This window comes from Chelmon rostratus, chromosome 12, assembly GCF_017976325.1.
Source record: "Chelmon rostratus isolate fCheRos1 chromosome 12, fCheRos1.pri, whole genome shotgun sequence".
In the NCBI taxonomy this organism is placed as follows: Eukaryota; Metazoa; Chordata; class Actinopteri; order Chaetodontiformes; family Chaetodontidae; genus Chelmon; species Chelmon rostratus.
Window position 1 is genome coordinate 17,298,362 of NC_055669.1, and position 19,192 is coordinate 17,317,553.

Below are 19,192 nucleotides of genomic sequence, written 5' to 3' on the forward strand. Positions count from 1 at the left end.
ATTCAAAACCCCTATTTTTCTTACTCATTAATCAAACTGACACAATCTGTTCTTCAAACAAGGCCTCTGTTATTGTCAATTGTCTCTCTCAACACAGTCTGAGGAAACTGTCAATCAAATCTGATCAAAGCACATCCAAACAGTCCTGATGAAGCCGATTAGCTGAGCGTTGAACTGACAATCCTCTGGTAAACTTTCAATAACGTATCTATGGATTCTGTTAAGCTTGAATTTGAAGTTTTCAGGTGATTTATTAATAATTCCTATCCTTTAGCATAACTATGACCTAATACAAGAGTTTGTAACCTGTAACTCAAATATCGCTAAAACCTGCAGATTGAACCTTTTGTTTATTTAAATTAATTACTGAATCCCCCCAGTTTAAAACAGGGCCATTGAAAAGATGTTTAATGTAAACTCCTATGTTAGGATTTAAAAGAGTATAATCAGCAGTGCATGGGCAGATGGAGGAGAATACACAACTTCTAGAGCTCAGCTTTGATCTAGCCACTATTTGAGTCTGTGTACATTACATATAATGTATACAATGAGGTTTTGTCCTCATCAAGCTCCCTTTACCTCGTCAGCGGTGGTCAACAACATGGTGGCCACACTGAGCCCTCTAAACGTGTGAGTTCTAATCACTTCACGTGAAACAGCAGAGCATCGGGGGGGAGGCTGCTCTCAGAAGATTATCTGCCGAAGGCGTTTCATCAAGGTGTTACTTGAAGGGCTGCAGGCATTACGATAAAATGCCTGATAAAAGCAGATGAGTGAATCCTTCTTTGTCCCGTATCTCACCCTTAACTTGTTAAAGCTGTGGGGGGAAAAGAACAAACAAAAATGTCTTTTCTTAAAAAAAAAGAGATTTATTCATGTTCACTTTTGAATGAAATCATCACAATTCAGGATTAAGTGCATATTCACGTATGATGTGACAAAACTGTGTAATGAGTATAAATTATAGGTGACTATTTTGGGGTATATTGCAGCATAATCACTGTTTTCTGGACACGTACCTGTGTAAAATCTGCAAAAGAAGGCTTACGGGTTGCTACAATAGTATATTCCTTTAAAACTAGGAATAATAATGGAAAAGACTACAAGACTTTAAAGCTCAGAGAAGATTCATAGATGTGGTGTCAACACCAGGCTTGAAACAATAGTCTAAAAAAAAGGGGGAAGAACATCAGGAACATGTGTGACTTGACATAGAGCCATTCAGATAACAACTCATGTTTACTGGGAAATACTACTTCCAATCTAAAAATTCAAACAAGTTCTCCACATGAGCTAAGACAGCATTTTTCAAGTGAAAAAAAATAAAAACAGTGAAAACTTTATTTAAATGCATTTGGAAGTGATGGTTTTTACCTCTCTACTGTTTTGAAGTTTGTTGGCTTCTTTCAGTTTTGCTTCCACACTGATAAAGCTCAGCTGACTTTGTGGGTCCACACAAATACGCTTCATGCTACAAGAGTGCTGCAGGTTCTCAACTGTAAAACCCAGCAGTGTGCATACGACCACAGTCACATCTGCTATGTTTACCATTACATTCTCTACATAGTTAGTGTGATATCACACACCAGGCGACAGGAAACTCTCTTATTTCAGTCTAAGAGAGACATCAGCCAATTTGAAATACATACAGAGCTGTCTTAGAGCATAAAGGTAACATATTTTAATGTTACAATTCAACAGTATTCCCCTTTACATTGGCTATACATTCTATAAATTGCAACATTATGTTTCCTCATTGACTCATCCTTCAGGACGAGTGTCGTCAGGCCTCCGAGGACCTCAACAGTCATTTTACTGTTAAAACCTCCCTTTAATCGTCTTGACTTCAGCAGAGAGAAATGTTCTGAGGCTTCACATTGGCGTCAAGTGAGAGCACCGCTGTGATTGTGATCCTGCAACACGTGTACCTCAGGTCGTGGTCTGGGTCGAGCTGCCAGTTTCTGTCCTTTGCAATAGCGTTTCTGCCTCCCCCAAAAAAAAAAAAATGGAGGCGTTTCCATCCTTTAAATCGTAGTCCTCTTGTGCAGAACAATTAGAGAGATTTTCACTTCTGAGATTTTTCACTTTCTGGCGGGAGTTTACAATATGCGTGTCTGGTCCGGCAACTCTCAGGTCAACTGAGTCACGTACGCGGCAGCTTCGGTCCAGCTTTCATCGCGAAAGAGCCGTTTGCAGTTTGGTGGCGAGAAAGGAAAACTCTGAGAGGGGTTCTGCGTGACAAGTATGACTGCATGCAAACAACACGGGAAGCTGCACAAAGTGTCACCTGACTCTCTAAGACAGCACATATGATGACTGGCGGTACCACTTAACTAAGACGTCAATGCCCTCACTTCCTGGAACAGAAAACAGTTTCTTATTTCTTTTCTGTATCATAAGTCCTCAGTCTGGACCCAGGTACTCTGCGTTCTCCGCCGCCGGGATGTGCCCATTGGTGTGGGTCTTGAAGGTGGGAGTGAAATCCTGCTGGTAATCAGGGTTGTCTATGCTGTTCTGGGGCTGGTACTTCTGAATGCTGTGGACCGTGCCGTTGGAGGTGAGCGGGAGGACGGCGGGGGACGGGACCTCGTTGAGGTACTCGGGTCCGTTGGCCTCGTCTCTGAAGCAGTTCAGGTACTCTGTTTCTGTGTCGTCTGAAGAGATGGTGGGGAGGATGGCGCGGGGGGGACCCGGGTGCTGGTAGATGGGATTCATCACATCTGAGACTCCGTTCTGGTTCATGTAGTCTGTAAGAGAGCCAGCGACATTAGAGATGGTTTCTCATTAACTGCGTACACAGCTAAAATAGATTCGAGCGGGTCGTTCATCAAACTGAACACACCATAATGACAGTGCTGCACGTTTCAGCCCATTAGCCACAAATCATTACACATCACATCATCAGTGTTACCGCAGCTTGAGCTGGGAGACTTCAAAACTCTGACAACAGGTCTGCGTCACAAACTGGGGGCACTGAGTTTGAAAGAAGTGGATGTTTACAAGACAGGAACTAAAAAAAATGATTCAGGATACATTGTGGGAAATGTAGGACCCAGTAGTTTGTGAAGCATCTTGGCCTCTACAACAACTAAACTAAAAAACTTGTTGGTCAGCAGCTGACTGATCCTAGAGTTTTTCTGAAGGCAAAAAAACTTGCACGGTGTTTAAAAAAATCTAATAAAGGGGGCATGTAATACACAGATGGTAATAATACATGTTTGATGTATTACACTGCTCATTTTAAATCCCCCTCTGCAGCTCTAACACTAAAGATTTATGCACTAATGGTGCTGTAAAAGCACTGGAAGAAAGACCACCAGAAGAAAAAAAGCATAATGTTCTTCAGCTGCAGCAGCAGTGCAATACCTACAGCAACGCACTTCTTGACCACTAGATGGCCCCCTCCTCACTAAGTCAAGTGAGAGTCACATGAATGATATGAAAAAAGTGGGGCTTTGGAGTTGGGGGACACTTGCCTGGAGCTGGCTGGAAGGCGCTGTTTAATAGTTTGTCGGTGGGGTCAGGAATATACCGGAGAACGATGCTTCCATCTCTGCTCGGGAATCCGTTCTGCAACAAAGGGTAGAGGTTTTTAGGGCTCTGTGCCAAAAGCAACACAGGGAGGAAAGTCATTTTCCTTGGGTGCAGTTTGTTTTTCTCTTACCATTAAGCCATTCCTGCTGTGGCACGTTCCGATGCTGCTGTTGAGGCTCTGCAAAAAAAAAAAAAAAAAAAAAGACAATATAAACTTAAATGTCTTGTGATGACACCACAGCAAATGAAGGCCAGAAAATGAGTGTTTTAGAGATCTGTAACACATTTGAATATGCCTCTATTGTCCATAAAGGAAACACTAAGTGAAGAAAGGTTTAAAGTGTAGCTAAACAGGCAGTTTCAAATGCGGCAAATCCTTAATTTTTGTTGTCTTTCACTTTGGTTTTGACTTTCTTCTTTTATTTATAGCTTTGTTGAAGTGGGTGCATTTCTTTCAGTCACTGTGACTTATTTTAAAGCCTCTCAGGGGAACTATAAGTTCCCTTTGAATAGTGATAGTAATGTGTTTTTATGGTACCCGAGGAAGCACAGCTGTCATCTCAGTACAAGCTGATTAGGATCAAAACAAACGTCCACCGAGCAGATTCATATTCACTCAGGCAATGTGACGAGCTTTGCTGTGTCCGTCAGAAGCTCGAGTCAGAGGACTGTGAACTGCGTTAAAAACCATGGAAACCGAGCGAATAAAGACCAAGAGAGCGACAGCTGTGGCAATGCAATTACTTTCAACAAGAAGAGGAAATTAAACACGCCGAAGGAGCAACCATCTGTAAAGAAAACGTCTCGACCCACAGTGCCCCAACGGTGATATTACAAAAGCAGGCTTACGCTGAGCCTCGGTTGGACAAAGATTTTAAAAAAACTTCTCCTGGTCGCCTGCAAAGGTAATCAAACTTTAAGGCTCGTATGAGCTAACCAGGCTGTCAGTGGCCGGCAGTGATCCCAGGTAGAAGAGCCAGACCTACGCACGGCCTTCACTGAACCAGAGGTAGAAGAGTTCTGCTCGTTCAGCTCTCATCAATCAAAGGGCACCTGGGAGGAAATGTGGGAAGAGGGGGGGTGATGATGATGATGATGACGAGGACAAATGCGTAGGGGTCAGGGAGAGGAGAAATAGTCCCAAGGGTGACTGTTAAAAAGAACAAGGGCATACGGGGTCAGCAGGGTTCAGGCCAGGTACGACTGACGAACAATTAGCCTAACTCTCCTCGCTGTATGGTCACCTGGATTCAGTTTAACATGTCAGCGCTTGGCTTCTGCTGCCACCAGCGGAGGCTAATTTGCTTTCAACGTGCTAAAAAAACGTTTGTTTCCATTCTGACTCACAGGATAATGATTTATGCAGAAAACCTATGTCCCAACGCGCTGTTAAAACAGCCGCATTAAACGACTGCCTGCAGTGCCGGCGCATGTGCTGCGATTTCTTTATCAATTAATGCTGCTTTGTCTGTGAAACTTTACCCTGCCTCCACAGCAGCTGCTATTCCTCTTTCACTGTTTGGATAGAGAAGGTCAGTGCAGAGGCTGGTGTGTGCGTCTGCAGTGAAGGTATGTGTGCCTCATTACATGTGCCGCTTCACCTTTTTTTCAGTTGATTCCACTGCGGCTGAAGGTTCACTGCGTTAAATCTTGTGTCAATATTCTGGCTCGTTCTAGCTAAAATCTTCACATGATTAGGAGTAAATGTGGTGAATCAGGCCAACAGCTGTTATAGTTTAAATTCAACTAACTGGAGCCCAGTATCTGGTGGTAGGTTTGGGCTTATTTGTTGACATAGAAGTACTGTCACATATATACTGTATAGATTTTGTTATATATTTTGTCTTAGAGGTTTTTCTGTCTACACTATTCTGGCATGTTTTTTTTTCTTAGTTTTGTTCCCTTTTTTGAAATTAACATGGTTGATTTTGACTATTAATGATAGCGCACTATTAGGCTAGTCAGTGTAATTTGTAGTTATACTGTGGGTGGAAAGTCACACAAAATACTTAATGATGTTTGCAAGTACATTTAGAGTACAACTGCACCACCTTGTGGACGTTCTACAGGCTGTACCCTGTCCTCGCCACGTGTGACTCAGAGGCCAGCTGAGTTAATTAATTATTTTGCTGCTCCGTGCACAATTGCTTGCCTACAGTGCTTATATGACATGAGCCCTGGCGCCACAACTATCACCTGAGACAGACAGGCAGACATACAAACACACCTGATGCGAAACCTTTCATTTTTTTGTACAAAGTGGCTCACCGTGGAGTGCAGCAGCGGGGTGTGGGAGGTGCTCGGGCTGCTGAAGAAGCCATGTTGTGGCACCAGGTACTCATCTGCATCCACCGCGTCCTCCATGTCCTCCCCGCTGATCAGGCTGCGGTACAATTTGGCGTCTGTGGGACTCGGCAGGTGCATGCAGTCATCACCCTGGAACGGGAAAACAATTACCTCAATCAGCGTTGTTTGTCCAGTGTGCTGCCACAATGCATCATCAACTAGAGTGAAGATTTAGGACTGTTAGAGGTGCAATTATACCTGAATGACCAGATAACGAGAAGGATCCCGAGCCATCTTTGTAAACTCAGCTATTAGTTCGCGGAAACGAGGTCGGCTATCCGCATCAATCATCCAACCTGTGCAGACACACAGCAGATGTCGTTATAAGACAAGAATATAACATTGTCTGTGGGGAAATCGGTAGATGTAGTAAACACATGTACATAAAAGCAGGGGGCTTCAACCTCCATCTCACAAAGCTTACATTTCACCATGATCATGTAGACATCTATGGTGCAGATTGGTGGTTGAGGCAGTCGCTCCCCCTTCTCCAGGACCCCGGCTATTTCACTGGCTGGAATCCCATCATACGGTTTGGTCCCAAACGTCATCAGCTCCCAAACTGTTACACCTAGAGAAGGGAGGGCAGTTGGTATACGTCAGCCTGGTGAGCCGTCACTCACTTTGTTTTGCTCCCAATAACAGAGGAGAAATGAGAGTGACAGGATGTACGCTTTCCAAATAACACCGAGTATCAAAATAGAAATGTTGACAAATTGGCTCGGCTTGCAGGAGTGGGAGTGAGCAGGATGCATATCTGTGTTGGAGGAGCTGAAGAAGGGAGAAGGAGGAAAGGAAGCCCGTCACTTCTGCCAGGGTCTACTGATGCTTTTGCCATATTGAGCGGAAGGCATGATCAAACCCCGGGGAGAAGACGATTTGGAAGCCGGCCCACACAAGAAAGCTGTGTGTGTGTGTGCGTGTGTGTGTGTGTGTGTGTAGGCATCTGTGTGCTCCTGGGCTGGAAGAAGCATTTGTACGCCTGTTGTGCCAATAGCCTCTGCTGACGTGATATTGTCCATCTGAGACTGCTGGTGTGTAGGTGTGTGCTACCAGTGTCCTAAAATCGCAGATGCTAGCAAGATGTTCCCCCTTCTCATTTTGTGTTTCAAAATGTTGACAAGCCTTATTAGATCCAAAACCAGTATCCTATCCGAGTCTTCAAAACGTCCGTCCTCTCCTCTCACCCGCTGTTAAAACACTCCGTTTTGCAATGAATAAATATTTCTCCAGTGAGACTGTCACCAATACTCAAGAGGACAGAAGCTCAGCTGTTCTGCATGTCTGAAGTTCCACAAGCATCCGAGCCTGAGCTGCATCGCAAGCAGGGTTCGTGCTCCACTGGGTTAGAGGTAGAGCATGCATTCACAACAGAAAGTGCAAGACTTACCATAACTCCATACGTCACTCTGATGTGTGTATGTTCGATTCAGGATAGATTCAAGGGCCATCCATTTAATTGGTACCTGTGGAACAAAAATTATAATAATAATAAGTAAATTGGCACGTAACATGGCGTTCCTTTGAGTACATCTGGACAGTGAGCTTGACTGGACCACTCACACAGAAGATATTTCCCTGCAGCCCTTTAACAATGCAGCACTGCGCTCCATATGTTTAAGCAGATCAGAACATTTTACATGTGTTTTTAAAAGAGGGGTGAAGGGAAGGTTAATTATCTCATTAAGACAGCGCCCTTAGCTCTGCACTTGCCAATGTGCTCTCAACAGCAATGTCTGTGCAGTAATAGCCTGTTAACAGGAGTAATACCTTAATTTGTACCTTAATAACATCCAGTGAAATTAGGCTTCTTTACTCAAAGTACTGCAGTGCTTTCTCAGACTGAAATCCATTACGGTCTATCCCACATGGAGAAGTGTGCTGTCACCTAGTGGTGCATAATTCAATCAGTCACACTTAGAAAAATCCACATTTTATCATGGAGTTAATGGAAATACTAACAATTACCAAAGATTTCAGTGTTAGAAGTTTTTGGTGCAGTTTGCAATTTATAGGAGCTAAGAGGCAGCATGCTGTCATCACACGAAGTGCGTCACATAAAGCTTGAAAAATGATTTCAGGGATAGTTTCCTGTGTAAGGATTAAGTCCTATTCCATACTGAGGATGCTTTTCAAAGTATTTCACTCTAACACAAGGCTCCCTGTCTGTAAAACTGTCGTGTAATGTTTAATTAACATTATTTCAGAACAGCGACAGCGAATGAAGGAAATCTCAACAGCGGCAGGTGTTTCTGTTTGAGATCCAGTCCAGCTTTGTCCAGATGCATTTCAAACAACTGGAGAGGCTCCACATCTGTACCTCTGGTGAGGACAAGCAATACGATCTCTGGACAGAAACTGAATATTGTGTTACATTACCAGGGAAAATCATTTTATCATTTGTTGGGGAAAAAATGGAAAAAACACAGATGAAGTTCTGATAGGGTAATAAATCAGTCAAGATCATTAAATATGTTACATTTGACTGCATTATTGGATTTTGACCAAGTTAAGATAACGACTACGAATATTTGGGGATTATCATATTATGGGTAAATTATGACATTATTGGGTACCAAGTGCATACAGTAGATACAAATAAACCAAAGTACAATGTGTTTTTTTGTGAGGAAAATGGTGCATAAAGAAAACACTGACAGGAGGAAGAACTTATCTGGTTTGTCATTTCTCTTAGAACTCAGTTCACTGACAGAACTATTTTTGCCACATCGCTTACATAAGATACAATCTAGAGCAAAAATACCATTTTTCCTGACATGGAGCAAATTCACTCATCTGCAGGAAGTCGTCTGTCGAACAAGCACCCAATTTGTAACAAGCTATAAAAGCACAAATAAGGTTGTTCATATCAAGCCTATTCACATGCAGCAACAACCCATGGCTATAAAGCCAAAACACGCATTTAAGGTGTTTTTGCAATATTCGTGACAGACAGGCTGACCCTGCAGACTACTTCAATCTCCAACCAACCTTTCCGCCATCTGCATGGTACTCTTTCTCATCCGAGTTGAGGAGTTTGGCCAAACCAAAGTCGGTGATCTTGACATGTTGAGGAGTCTTCACCAGGACGTTCCTCGCTGCCAAGTCACGGTGTACCAAGTGGCGCTCCTCCAGGTAGTTCATACCCTTTTGTCAAACAAACATGTTATTGCATAAGTGTCTTGCATCTGATATGGGTGTCAGAACATGGAAACATTGCTTGATCAGATACGAAAAAAAGTTCTACGAGCGCTGAATGCCGCGCTGATAGACTTGTCATGATCACCTGATGAATGTCGTATTATTCAACAGTATTTCTTAGCAGATATAGGCAGCATGTTTTGCTCTTAACACTTGACTTGCTCTGCAGAAATGCTCACTTGCTTTTGCTTTTATCACATGCTCTGTATCACTTAAAGCAACCCATGCAGACATGGGACAAACACTACTGTTACTGCATGTAAACAACCATGACAAATTAACTACTTTATTACCTGTTGTACCCATTGAGCAAACCCTACCATCGTGTGGTTTCTGTCTTACCTTCGCTATCTGCACACACCAGTTGAGCAGATACTGGGAGCCAATGTTGTCCTTGTTCTCTCTGACATAGTCCAGCAGGCAGCCGTAGGGCATCAGCTGGGTGACGAGCTGCACCGTGGACGTCAGGCAGATGCCGAGCAGACGACACACATGGGGGTGCTCCACGCTGGCCATCACATAAGCCTCCTGTGGTGCACATGTAGCCATACGGAGAGGTTTTATGTCATTAAATATTTAATATCACTCAGGTGCAGTCAGGTGACACAAAAAACAACCCCCTTATCTTACACATGGGGAAAAAGAAAAAACAGCAGATGACGGATATCCAGTGTTGGACGATACGTTTCTTAGCAGTCATACCCAGCCAAGCATATTTTATGTGTCTCAGCTGAGAGTGGAAACTCTTAACAGGAAAGTGACTTAAAGACAAAACTATGGGCATAATTGGCACTGGCCACCAACAACAGGCTTCCTACAAGTAGAGCCGTGCAAACAGCCCTTCAAGCTGAGCTTTAATTAGTAGATTTCCAGTCATGAGTGCATTACTTGCACCCCAAATATTTTCTACGTGCCTATTACAATATCAGAATTGTTGTAAATAACCATTTGATCGTTAGGAGCTCTGTAATCCTGACAGTCTGATGAGAAAGAGGCTTCAAAGCACTTTTAAATGCATGCCCTTAAGACATGAAGTTCAGAGGACGCGCGCGTCCACCGCAGCTTCCAGATGCTCAGTGACTGAGCAACACGACCACAAAATCACAGGATCTGAGATGCACATTCAGCCGTTTGCATAATGCAGGCTGAACAAGCTGCTGCTTCCTCAGTGCGGCTACAGGGCTGCATTCCTTTCCAGAACACCTCAGCCTTGGGTTACACACCAGCGCCCTCACACAACCCTCAAATGAATTAATCCCATTTCCTACAGCTCTGTAAGAAGGTCGCCACGCAGAAACATGACACGTTCAGCAAAGGAACGAAAATAAGTGGTCATTAGTTTCAAATAAAAGTTGCATGTGCTACAAATTACATAACACATTACAGTTAAACTGATGTCTGGGAAGCAATAACTGCCACTCACTTTGTACCAACACACCAAGTACCCCTGGGCCTTTTTAATCAAGTCAAAATATTGTGATAATTACTAAACAAAAAGTGCATAGTTCTTAACTTTTATACTTCCACTGTCACTTCCCACCAGCGCACACTTAACTGAAGTAGCTGGAGAAATAACATTTCAGATGAATGGCTTTCTAAGTTCTGACTCAGTATTCCAGTAAGACGGAAATCGGTGAACCTACGTCCAAGATCTCTTTGTTTGCTTTCGGTGATGTGGCTTCTCTCAAAACCTTGATGGCCACTGGGATCTTCACATCCTCCCCCTCTGGAACCCACAGGCCCTGTATGGACACACGCTGGTTATTTCACATGCTGCAGTTACACCTGAATCATCGAGGGAACACGTGCACATGTACAGATGTTAACACTTAGAAATGCTGACATGTACTGTATGTACTGCCTGAGTAGTACATACACTTTGCACCCTTAATTCCCCCTAAACCCATATGTTGGAAAATAACTAACTAATAACTGTATTTACTCAAGTACTGCGCTTAAGTGCAGTTTTAATGTACTTGTATTGTACATGTGTCTGACCTCTGTATTTTACATACAAAAACATATAACCAGTTATAAAATATGATGCATTGTCAACAGTAAATAAAGCAGTTTAAAGTTCTCCACCTCAACCAGCTAAAACATTAAAATACTGTTGCATCAGTAAAAATACTCAAATACTACAATTTAACTTTGACACGCCTAATGAATACTTGTACTTTTGATACTTTAAGTACATTTTCCTGCAAATATTTTTGGATTTCTACTTCAGCAAAATTATAAATGCAGGACTTTTACTAATAATGGAGTATTTTTACACCTTAATATTGGTAGTTTGACTTAACTATAGTTGTCAGTCCTTCCGTCACCAGTAACTAAACCGAATCTTTCCCCTCACAGATGAATGGCTAACCCAAACCCCTATCCTAAATACAAGTTAAACTTGATTTTAGACCTAGAACCAAGTCTTAGCCCTCAAATAGCCCCTTTGGAAAAAAATTGTGCCTACTTTCCTTAAAAAGAAAGCTCTCAAGGTCTAAAAGTCAAATTTGGTCCTCACAAAGACAGAAATCCGAGAGCAGGCGTGCACACTTGTTTTTGTACCAAGAACACTGTGCTGACTTACAGCCTCTCTCTGGGGATTTACCCTAACCTTGACCTAAAACCTCCCCTAAAATAGACGGTTAACTTTGTGGAGATCAGCCTTTTCATACGGAAGATAAGTCCCCACAATGTCACTGTGTAAACACACATAAGAATAAGCTGCATCCACACACACAGCACTGAAAGTGAGAGTGGAGTCACTCAAGCATGATCTGGCAAGTTAAAAATGTGTCTCGTAATTGTAAAATTCAGAACAGATGTAGATGAGCGAAAACACTGACGGGTGTTGCTTACGCAGACTTGGCACATTCAGTGTTCCCGAGCTCCAGCTTCAATAAAGCTCAGCGCTGGAGTGTAATTTTGTCAACAAGGTGTTTGGAGACGCAAACCTGAAGCAGGTTATTACCTTGTAAACTGTACCAAAAGCTCCTGATCCCAGCACTTTAATTTTCTTAAATTCGGGTTCCTTCAGGATCCGCAGCAGAGCCTGGTTTGGTGCCTCGCCGCTCGGAGTCAAAGGTTCAACAAGCTGGAAAAGAAGGATTGAATTTCTTACATACGGTCTCGCAGACAGCGCTGCTCGCGTCTCTGTAAATGAAACCCGACGTCTCAAAAACAGCTCAGCATCATTACGTCTGGACGTCTCCCCGCGGTGACCTACTTCTTACCTCTCTCTCTTGGAGAAGTCTACGCATGGTTCTCTTCCTCTTGATGTGGCGTCGGCGTAGCAACACGAAGACGGACAGGCCCGCAATGAGAACAGCCAGCAGTCCACCAACTACACCCGCCGCGATCATGGAAAGGCCGGAGGAGCTGAAAGACAGGCAGAAGCTGATTTAAGAGCGCAGATAGAAAACAGAGCACATTTCCAAATTCAATTAAACAAGATTAAAATTCCAAACTTAGGCGAAATCAGTGCATACTTGAGCATCAGTGATCAGTGTTACTGCTCACCTCTTACTCTGGCAGCCTTCGAGACCAGGCGCAACGCACCTGTAAGAAAGAAACAATGCAAAGGATCTGATGTAAGCATACCATCACACTACAAATTCATCAAATAGTGACAGAGTCCATTGTTTTCTTTTGAAGCTGAACAATCAGCTGTTGCAATCAAGCAGCAGCTGCCCCACTTCTGTTTCCTGACATATTTAAATTCATTATGTGAGTGCAAAAACAATGAGAAGCTGATTTCTGCCAGTAAAACAATCCAAGTTCTCTGTTCCAAGTCTACGAGACTGAGGTTTACACTCTTTACAGTCGCATGCAGAGCAATTAGAGTGAAGCAGTCATTGACTAAATGCTCTGAATGGAGGCGTCAATCGCCGGGCTCAATCGAAGTCTGCTAAACTGGTGAAAAACACAAGCTGTGGAAATTCGTCATCACATTTTTCTTCATAAAAACTTGCGAAAGACGGTTATAAAGCCCGTCAACACAGGTGCTTGGAGGGATTTAAATTTAAAGTCTTGTGCCCCTGAACCACTTCCCTCCTTATGGCCTAAATATAATACCAAACAGACACATGCACAGACAGCTGTAGACACCACACACACTGGTTCTGCTTGTGTCTGAGTCTGAGTCTTGAGTCTGCTTGGAGTTTGCGGTCCACACATGCTCAAACATACTCTGTAGCTTGTTGTAGCGTAGTGACCAACAAACTGGAGTCACGCGGATGTCCACGCAGAACCGACATGCACACCCTCTGTTGACAACTATTACAAAGAATAAAGCTCAATATGAAGAGTGCCCTTCTGTTATGATTTGGTGCTATGTATATAAAACTGAATTGACTTGCCTAAATTTATGTCAAGCAGACCCTGACGGACCCCGCCACACTCACGGATGTGCCAAGTATAATTTCGGCTTTACTCATCAGTGTACCAGCCAACCACCACCATGGTTGAATGCTGATAGTTAGGTTAATAGATATTTTGTTCTGTTCTATAACGAAGCATAGACTTCTATCCCTTGAACACTGAAATGAATGAAACTGGTGGCAAAAGCAATCAGAAATCTGCAAAATGGTAGCACGCTTTAAAAAAAAGTGAAGTATATGAATTTCTCAATAAACGGGCGAAAATGCAAAATCACTGATAATTTAATCTAAATCCACAGTACCCCGCCTAAATTGTCCCATTTTATCATTAATCTCAGGGAAAATGGTCTCATGCTGCCTGCAGACTGTGCCAACAGAACCACAGCTGACCCATCTGGCCTGGATCAAGTTACTGAATCCACATTTCATCAGACAAATGCTTGCAACATCGGGGAAAATGTGGTGCCAGTTCTCAGGTCGGCCGAACATTGCTTTTACCCTTGAGTGCAGTTTTTGTGGCACAGCTGGCACACTTTCATCTCGTCCGCGTATTTCCACACCAGCGTGTCGTCCTCCCCGGGCACGCCTTGGGGACATCGGGACACGCAGAACAGGCCGTCCTGGAAGTTGGCACACTTCGTACAGTTACCAGAACCCTGGAAGCAAAAGCAAAAAAACTATGTTTACAACTCTCTTTAGGCTATCGCATAGTAATAATTTCTCGAAGCAAGCTGCACCTATATTCTGCAACTGTTTAGCAATAAAAACCACCAAGAAATTTTCGGTGCTTTAGATTCAGGTCAGTTTCTTCTCTGAGACACTTACTGCAATCAAGTGCTGCAATTGCATTTAATCATTTAATACCCCTCTCTCAGCCAGTCTGCTGCTATTTTCAATAATGATGCTTGAAAATGGTCTTGAACTTATTTTCAGTCACAGGCGGGATTATGAGGGAATAAAAGCAGACAGTGCGCCAACTAGATCACACAACCGCAACCCTTATCCAAAGCACAACATGTCTTGTGGTTGCACTTGCATTATGGTCTATTAGGGCTGCTGCTGATGGAGAAATTGGTGGAGCTACAACTTGTGCAAGATATTTCAGGCTGCCTAATTGTGGTGCTCTTTGATTCTGGGCAACTGGCACAAAACTCATTGCTGGTGTTTTAGATTCATAAATAACATCCACAAAGATGTTCCGCAATAGCCTCGAGGGGTTTTTTTTATGTATGTTTGTAATAACAGTTTAGCTGACACACATACCGGGGCACTGCAGGTTGTAGTCCCGTTCATGAGCTGACACTCGGGGTGACACTCCACGCAGGTTGTGTTCACGACGGCCTCCCGCGGCGCTCTGCGAAAACAATAACAAAGCCGGCAGACTCTCAGCGCTGGTGCGCCACATTTCAAACAGTCACATGTGAGGCGAAATCCTTGATCCCCGTTTTGAGGGCATGAGTTAATTTGTAAGCATGTCGGGATTCAATGTTTGACAGAGATCCGCAAAGATAAACAGATGTGAGTGAATGTGCCATTTCCCAGCGATGTTTGTTTTATATCTCCTGGCGGTTTAGCTTCAAAATACCTCGGATCGTCTATGGTCTTAGATTTTCTTCAATAACAAATCCCCAAACGCATCTAATGTCACAGTCTGGAAATGCTTGTGGTATGAAAATAGACTTTGAAGGAGTTAACTGTACAGCTCACAGATCTCACGTTCAGACTGCTTGTTTGTGCAAAATAAGGAAGACTGCATTTTGGAGCTTAAAAAGGCATTAAAACCCGGATTCCTCCCTTACCCCTCGAGGATGTTGCAAGAGTCAACACAGCTCCCATCACGGCTGTAGTCACGGCAGGCGAAACACATGTCCGGGCCGGGGCCCCAGCAGCCGTCCGTGGTACACTTCCTGTCACAAGTGTTGTTCCTCAGAGCTGAAAACAAACACGCAGTCTCAAAAAGAGATCTTTGCCGCATAATTATCCAATTTTGAAATTACGCCTCATTAATTAAATCTGGCTCGTGCGTTGCGTAATCAGAAGTTTCAAAACAAAGCAACAAAAGGATCTGACTGAAGTGTGCGTGGGAAACCAAATTCAGCTTACAACACGTGGACGCATCAGCATTTTCATCTATGGTGGCACTTTGGCTGTCCGATTTGAAGAGCCTCGTCCAGTGGTTTTTGTTGGTGTAGCACAGGTTCTGGTTCTTAATGATGACCACGTCGCCGTCGCTGATTTCTTTGAGGGAGCGGAGGCCCAGGGAGGTGATACTGAGCTGAATCACAACCACGCTGCGGCTACCGCTACAAAAAAGAAAAAAGGTAGAACAGGGGGAAGAGAGGAAGGGAAAAAAGGAAAAGGTTTTATGACAGCCTTGAATAATACTCAACTCTTGAAAAAGAAATTCACTTCCTGTGAGCCAGTGGCTGTGAATCTACAAGGGGGGGTCTTTACGAGGAACATACCGCTTCGTCCGTCCTCGAATGATCTCCAGATTTTCAAAAGGACTGAGTGAGCTCATGCTCTCTGGCCACGTTTGAATCCACAAGTACCCTGAAGCAACAAATGGATTGTTAATCGTGAAAGTCTTTAGTGTGCATTTAGTGTGTCATGCATTACTCAGGTTTTACACAGTCTTACCAGTAATTTCTTTAACCGTCTTAAACACATCAAGCTGGGAAGGATTCATCTTTGGTGTTTTGGTGAATGCGTCCCTACAGATAAGAACATACATGTTATCTGCCATTGGTAAAGGTGCCCACTGATCCATTGCAGTTGATACAGACAGGCATGAAGGCTGTTAATGTCCTTATGTTGACTTACCCGTAAATCGATGTGTGGATGATATCAATGTTACCATTGATTTTCGTGCAGTTCTTGAAGGAGTCAATGTTGGTGGCATTGATAGACATGGTGTGCATCAGGTCTCCTGTTCCGAGTCCATTGCACACTGTAAAGAGTTAAGAAAACAAATACCAGCAGAGAAAGATCTTAAAATGCAAATTTTTATTGAGATTCAGACCCTTCACTTCAGCAACAGAAGCAACATGATGTAAGGTAGAGTAAAAGTACTAATTATTATGAATAAAATGTACTAAACGTACTCCTTATATCTACAGTGTGTTCCTTTAAAGTGGTATATTATCATATGTTATATTTAGAGGATTATTACAAGTGATGCATTAACATGCTAGCAGCATTACCAAGTTGGTCAATCCAATTTAAGAATTTTGGATACTATAAAGTAGATTCATGGCAATGTATCATATTCTAAAATTTGATGAAACGATTTCGTTGTATTGCTCTTGTCTTAGCATGAAACAGTGCAAAGCAGCTCGCCTGTAACAAAATCCACCTATCAGCACCTCTAAAGATCGCTAATTAACAAGTTGTAAAACTTGTAAGAACTCAAGTGTGAAAATGACAAGCTGTGGTTTTAGGGGGAGTTACGTGCTAAGCTAACCGGCTGCTGGCTGCTAGTGTCATGTTCCCTGTACAGATGTGCGAGTGGTATCTTTCTTCTCATCTACAGTAACTCTCTGTAATCAACTGAAGAAGCATATTTATGTAAAGAAATATTGGCCTCTAAAAGATTGTGAAATCTGAAATTTAAATAGCATAAAATGGAAGCAGTAAGATAATAGTTTTGTTCCGCCACTACAAACTGTGTCATGTATATGAGTCAGACAGGCTGCACAGTGACGGTTTAATCCGCTACCTTTTGGACACAGCCCGTCACACTTGGCGCACTTCCTGATTCCTCCCTCGTCCACCTCGTACGTGTTGCCGGTGCATGTCCGCACGCACGCTCCATGATCAGTCACAACATAGTTATCTGGAACGATTGCAAAATACAAGCTGTTTGACCCATAATCCTGTAATATTCAACATTTGCAGGTTGAATATTACAAAGCATGTGAGAAAACTAAACATGCCTTTAAACATTAATAACCCACATGAGTTATACTACCAGTACGGCTACAGGTACATAATAGCATTGCAGGCCATACAGTATAGATACAGGGACAGACCTGTGGGAGTTAAACTGAGAACAGTATTGCATTAACACGCCCTGAAACTCAATCATTTTCCTTCTGCGTTTATACAGTTTATAATTAAACTGGGACTAACTGTAATGTCTAACAACCCTGAAGGACGACCTGGGCACTTGTTCAGCATGCCACAATGGGAAAAAGCTCATAAACATGCATGATGAGTTTCATATTGGCCAGTGAAGCCTAGTGGTTTCATTTTATTTATCTTGACTGTCAAGACAACAGCTACAACAGTGCGTGCTTTCACGTTAATTAATATATCAGTGTCTAGATGGATGAAAAGTTTATTAACAGTCTTTGCTAAAAATGCAAAAAAGCTGAGCGTGAGTTTCTCTGTTTTGAGCCGTTCTTACGTGGGCAGCTCTTGACACAGGTGGCCCCGAAGTTGTACTTTCCATGTGGGTTGGGTACCAGCTGGTGCAGGTTGGGGTCGTAGCGCATGAGGCCCGGGCAGGAGTCCTTACACACCCCGTCGTCCTGGAAGTCCCGACAGGCCTGCAACACAAACAGCAGTCATCTAGTACGCTGGGACCATAACAGAGCCCCACGCTAATGATAACACTGCATTCCTCCATCACAGCCTTGGCTTAACCCTCAGAGCTGCACAGAGAAGGAGAGCAGACACTGATGCTCGAGGCACTGCCAAATGAAAGATTTAATCAGCACTTATATGCAACATTCAGCATGGGTGCCGGAACCAATAACAATACTTCTGATCATTAAATAAGATGCTGCTGAATGAAGGCTTTGTTTTGTTGGCGGCTTCTCATTCAGGTTTAGGGCACAAGTATGTGTGTGTGTTTTGTTGTTGAAGCTTGTCTCCTCCCCGGCTCCTTGATCACACCATTCCTCTTGCAACCCCATGCGAAGGTGTCTTTCCCTCACCAGACAGTCGGTGGGCCGTGGTCCCGTGCAGCCTGCAGCGCAGTGCTCATTGCAGCAGTCGCTGGGTGAAGGACCTTTGCATCTCTTCGAGCACTGCTGTGCACAGTTCAGCTTTGTTACTGGAAATAAGATCAGGACAGTCAGTGGAAGTGACCTGTAGCAAGTTTGATTTTGAGACCATTTGCATGTTCATATTATGGCAAAAACAACGGTGCATGAATGCATTTTTCCTGCAGGTGAAAATTGTAAACAAAAAAAAAAACACACTCGTTTGTGCCTGCTGCTATCAGACTGAACAACAGCAGTGGAGAACACAGACTATGCCAATCACTTTGACCTGCCGGCTTCGCCCCTTTATTTATCTGTACACATTTCTGGCCTCCTGCTGTTGCAACACCTGAATTTGCCCTCTCTAGATCAATAAAGGCTTATCTTATCAGAATGCAATGAGAGACCTATTCTTTCTCAGTGGTGGAGTAGGGCAAACTTCTTTTAGCGTTGCACGACAACATATGTATGGATATACTGAAAGCGAACAACAATACATAAATCAAAAACAGATTACACCTTTAATACTGCAATATTAAAGGTGAGTTTTTGCTATACTTTTTTCTGCCATGATAAAATGAATCACAGAGTGACAACTCACAGGTCTGACAGTGTTCAGGGCCAGGTCCCCAGCACGAACCGTTGAAGCAGCTCGAGTGGCATTTCTGACCTGTAAAAGCAGAAATAAACAGGGTGAAACATGCACTTGACACACCTGAAATTATTTAACGGTGCACAAAGGAGCTG

The 19,192-nt window shown here is 43.2% G+C and overlaps 1 protein-coding gene across 1 annotated transcript in view; it reads right to left on the reverse strand.

Annotated features, from left to right (window-relative positions):
- Window positions 1–848: 848 nt before the first annotated feature.
- Window positions 849–19,192, reverse strand: part of egfra (epidermal growth factor receptor a (erythroblastic leukemia viral (v-erb-b) oncogene homolog, avian)) — a 40,182-nt gene continuing 21,838 nt past the window's right edge. The window contains exons 5-28 of the mRNA XM_041949614.1: window positions 19,047–19,115; window positions 18,398–18,516; window positions 17,866–18,007; window positions 17,176–17,292; window positions 16,281–16,407; window positions 16,098–16,171; window positions 15,923–16,010; window positions 15,561–15,760; window positions 15,257–15,389; window positions 14,721–14,811; window positions 13,956–14,113; window positions 12,598–12,636; window positions 12,312–12,456; window positions 12,050–12,172; window positions 10,725–10,823; window positions 9,424–9,609; window positions 8,872–9,027; window positions 7,271–7,346; window positions 6,305–6,451; window positions 6,079–6,176; window positions 5,803–5,970; window positions 3,665–3,712; window positions 3,477–3,570; window positions 849–2,747 (exon numbers count right to left, since the gene is read on the reverse strand). Of these exons, the coding sequence (XP_041805548.1) occupies window positions 2,404–2,747; window positions 3,477–3,570; window positions 3,665–3,712; window positions 5,803–5,970; window positions 6,079–6,176; window positions 6,305–6,451; window positions 7,271–7,346; window positions 8,872–9,027; window positions 9,424–9,609; window positions 10,725–10,823; window positions 12,050–12,172; window positions 12,312–12,456; window positions 12,598–12,636; window positions 13,956–14,113; window positions 14,721–14,811; window positions 15,257–15,389; window positions 15,561–15,760; window positions 15,923–16,010; window positions 16,098–16,171; window positions 16,281–16,407; window positions 17,176–17,292; window positions 17,866–18,007; window positions 18,398–18,516; window positions 19,047–19,115 (3,041 nt within the window). The 3' untranslated portion in view covers window positions 849–2,403. The remainder of the gene's footprint in view (window positions 2,748–3,476; window positions 3,571–3,664; window positions 3,713–5,802; window positions 5,971–6,078; window positions 6,177–6,304; window positions 6,452–7,270; window positions 7,347–8,871; window positions 9,028–9,423; window positions 9,610–10,724; window positions 10,824–12,049; window positions 12,173–12,311; window positions 12,457–12,597; window positions 12,637–13,955; window positions 14,114–14,720; window positions 14,812–15,256; window positions 15,390–15,560; window positions 15,761–15,922; window positions 16,011–16,097; window positions 16,172–16,280; window positions 16,408–17,175; window positions 17,293–17,865; window positions 18,008–18,397; window positions 18,517–19,046; window positions 19,116–19,192) is intronic.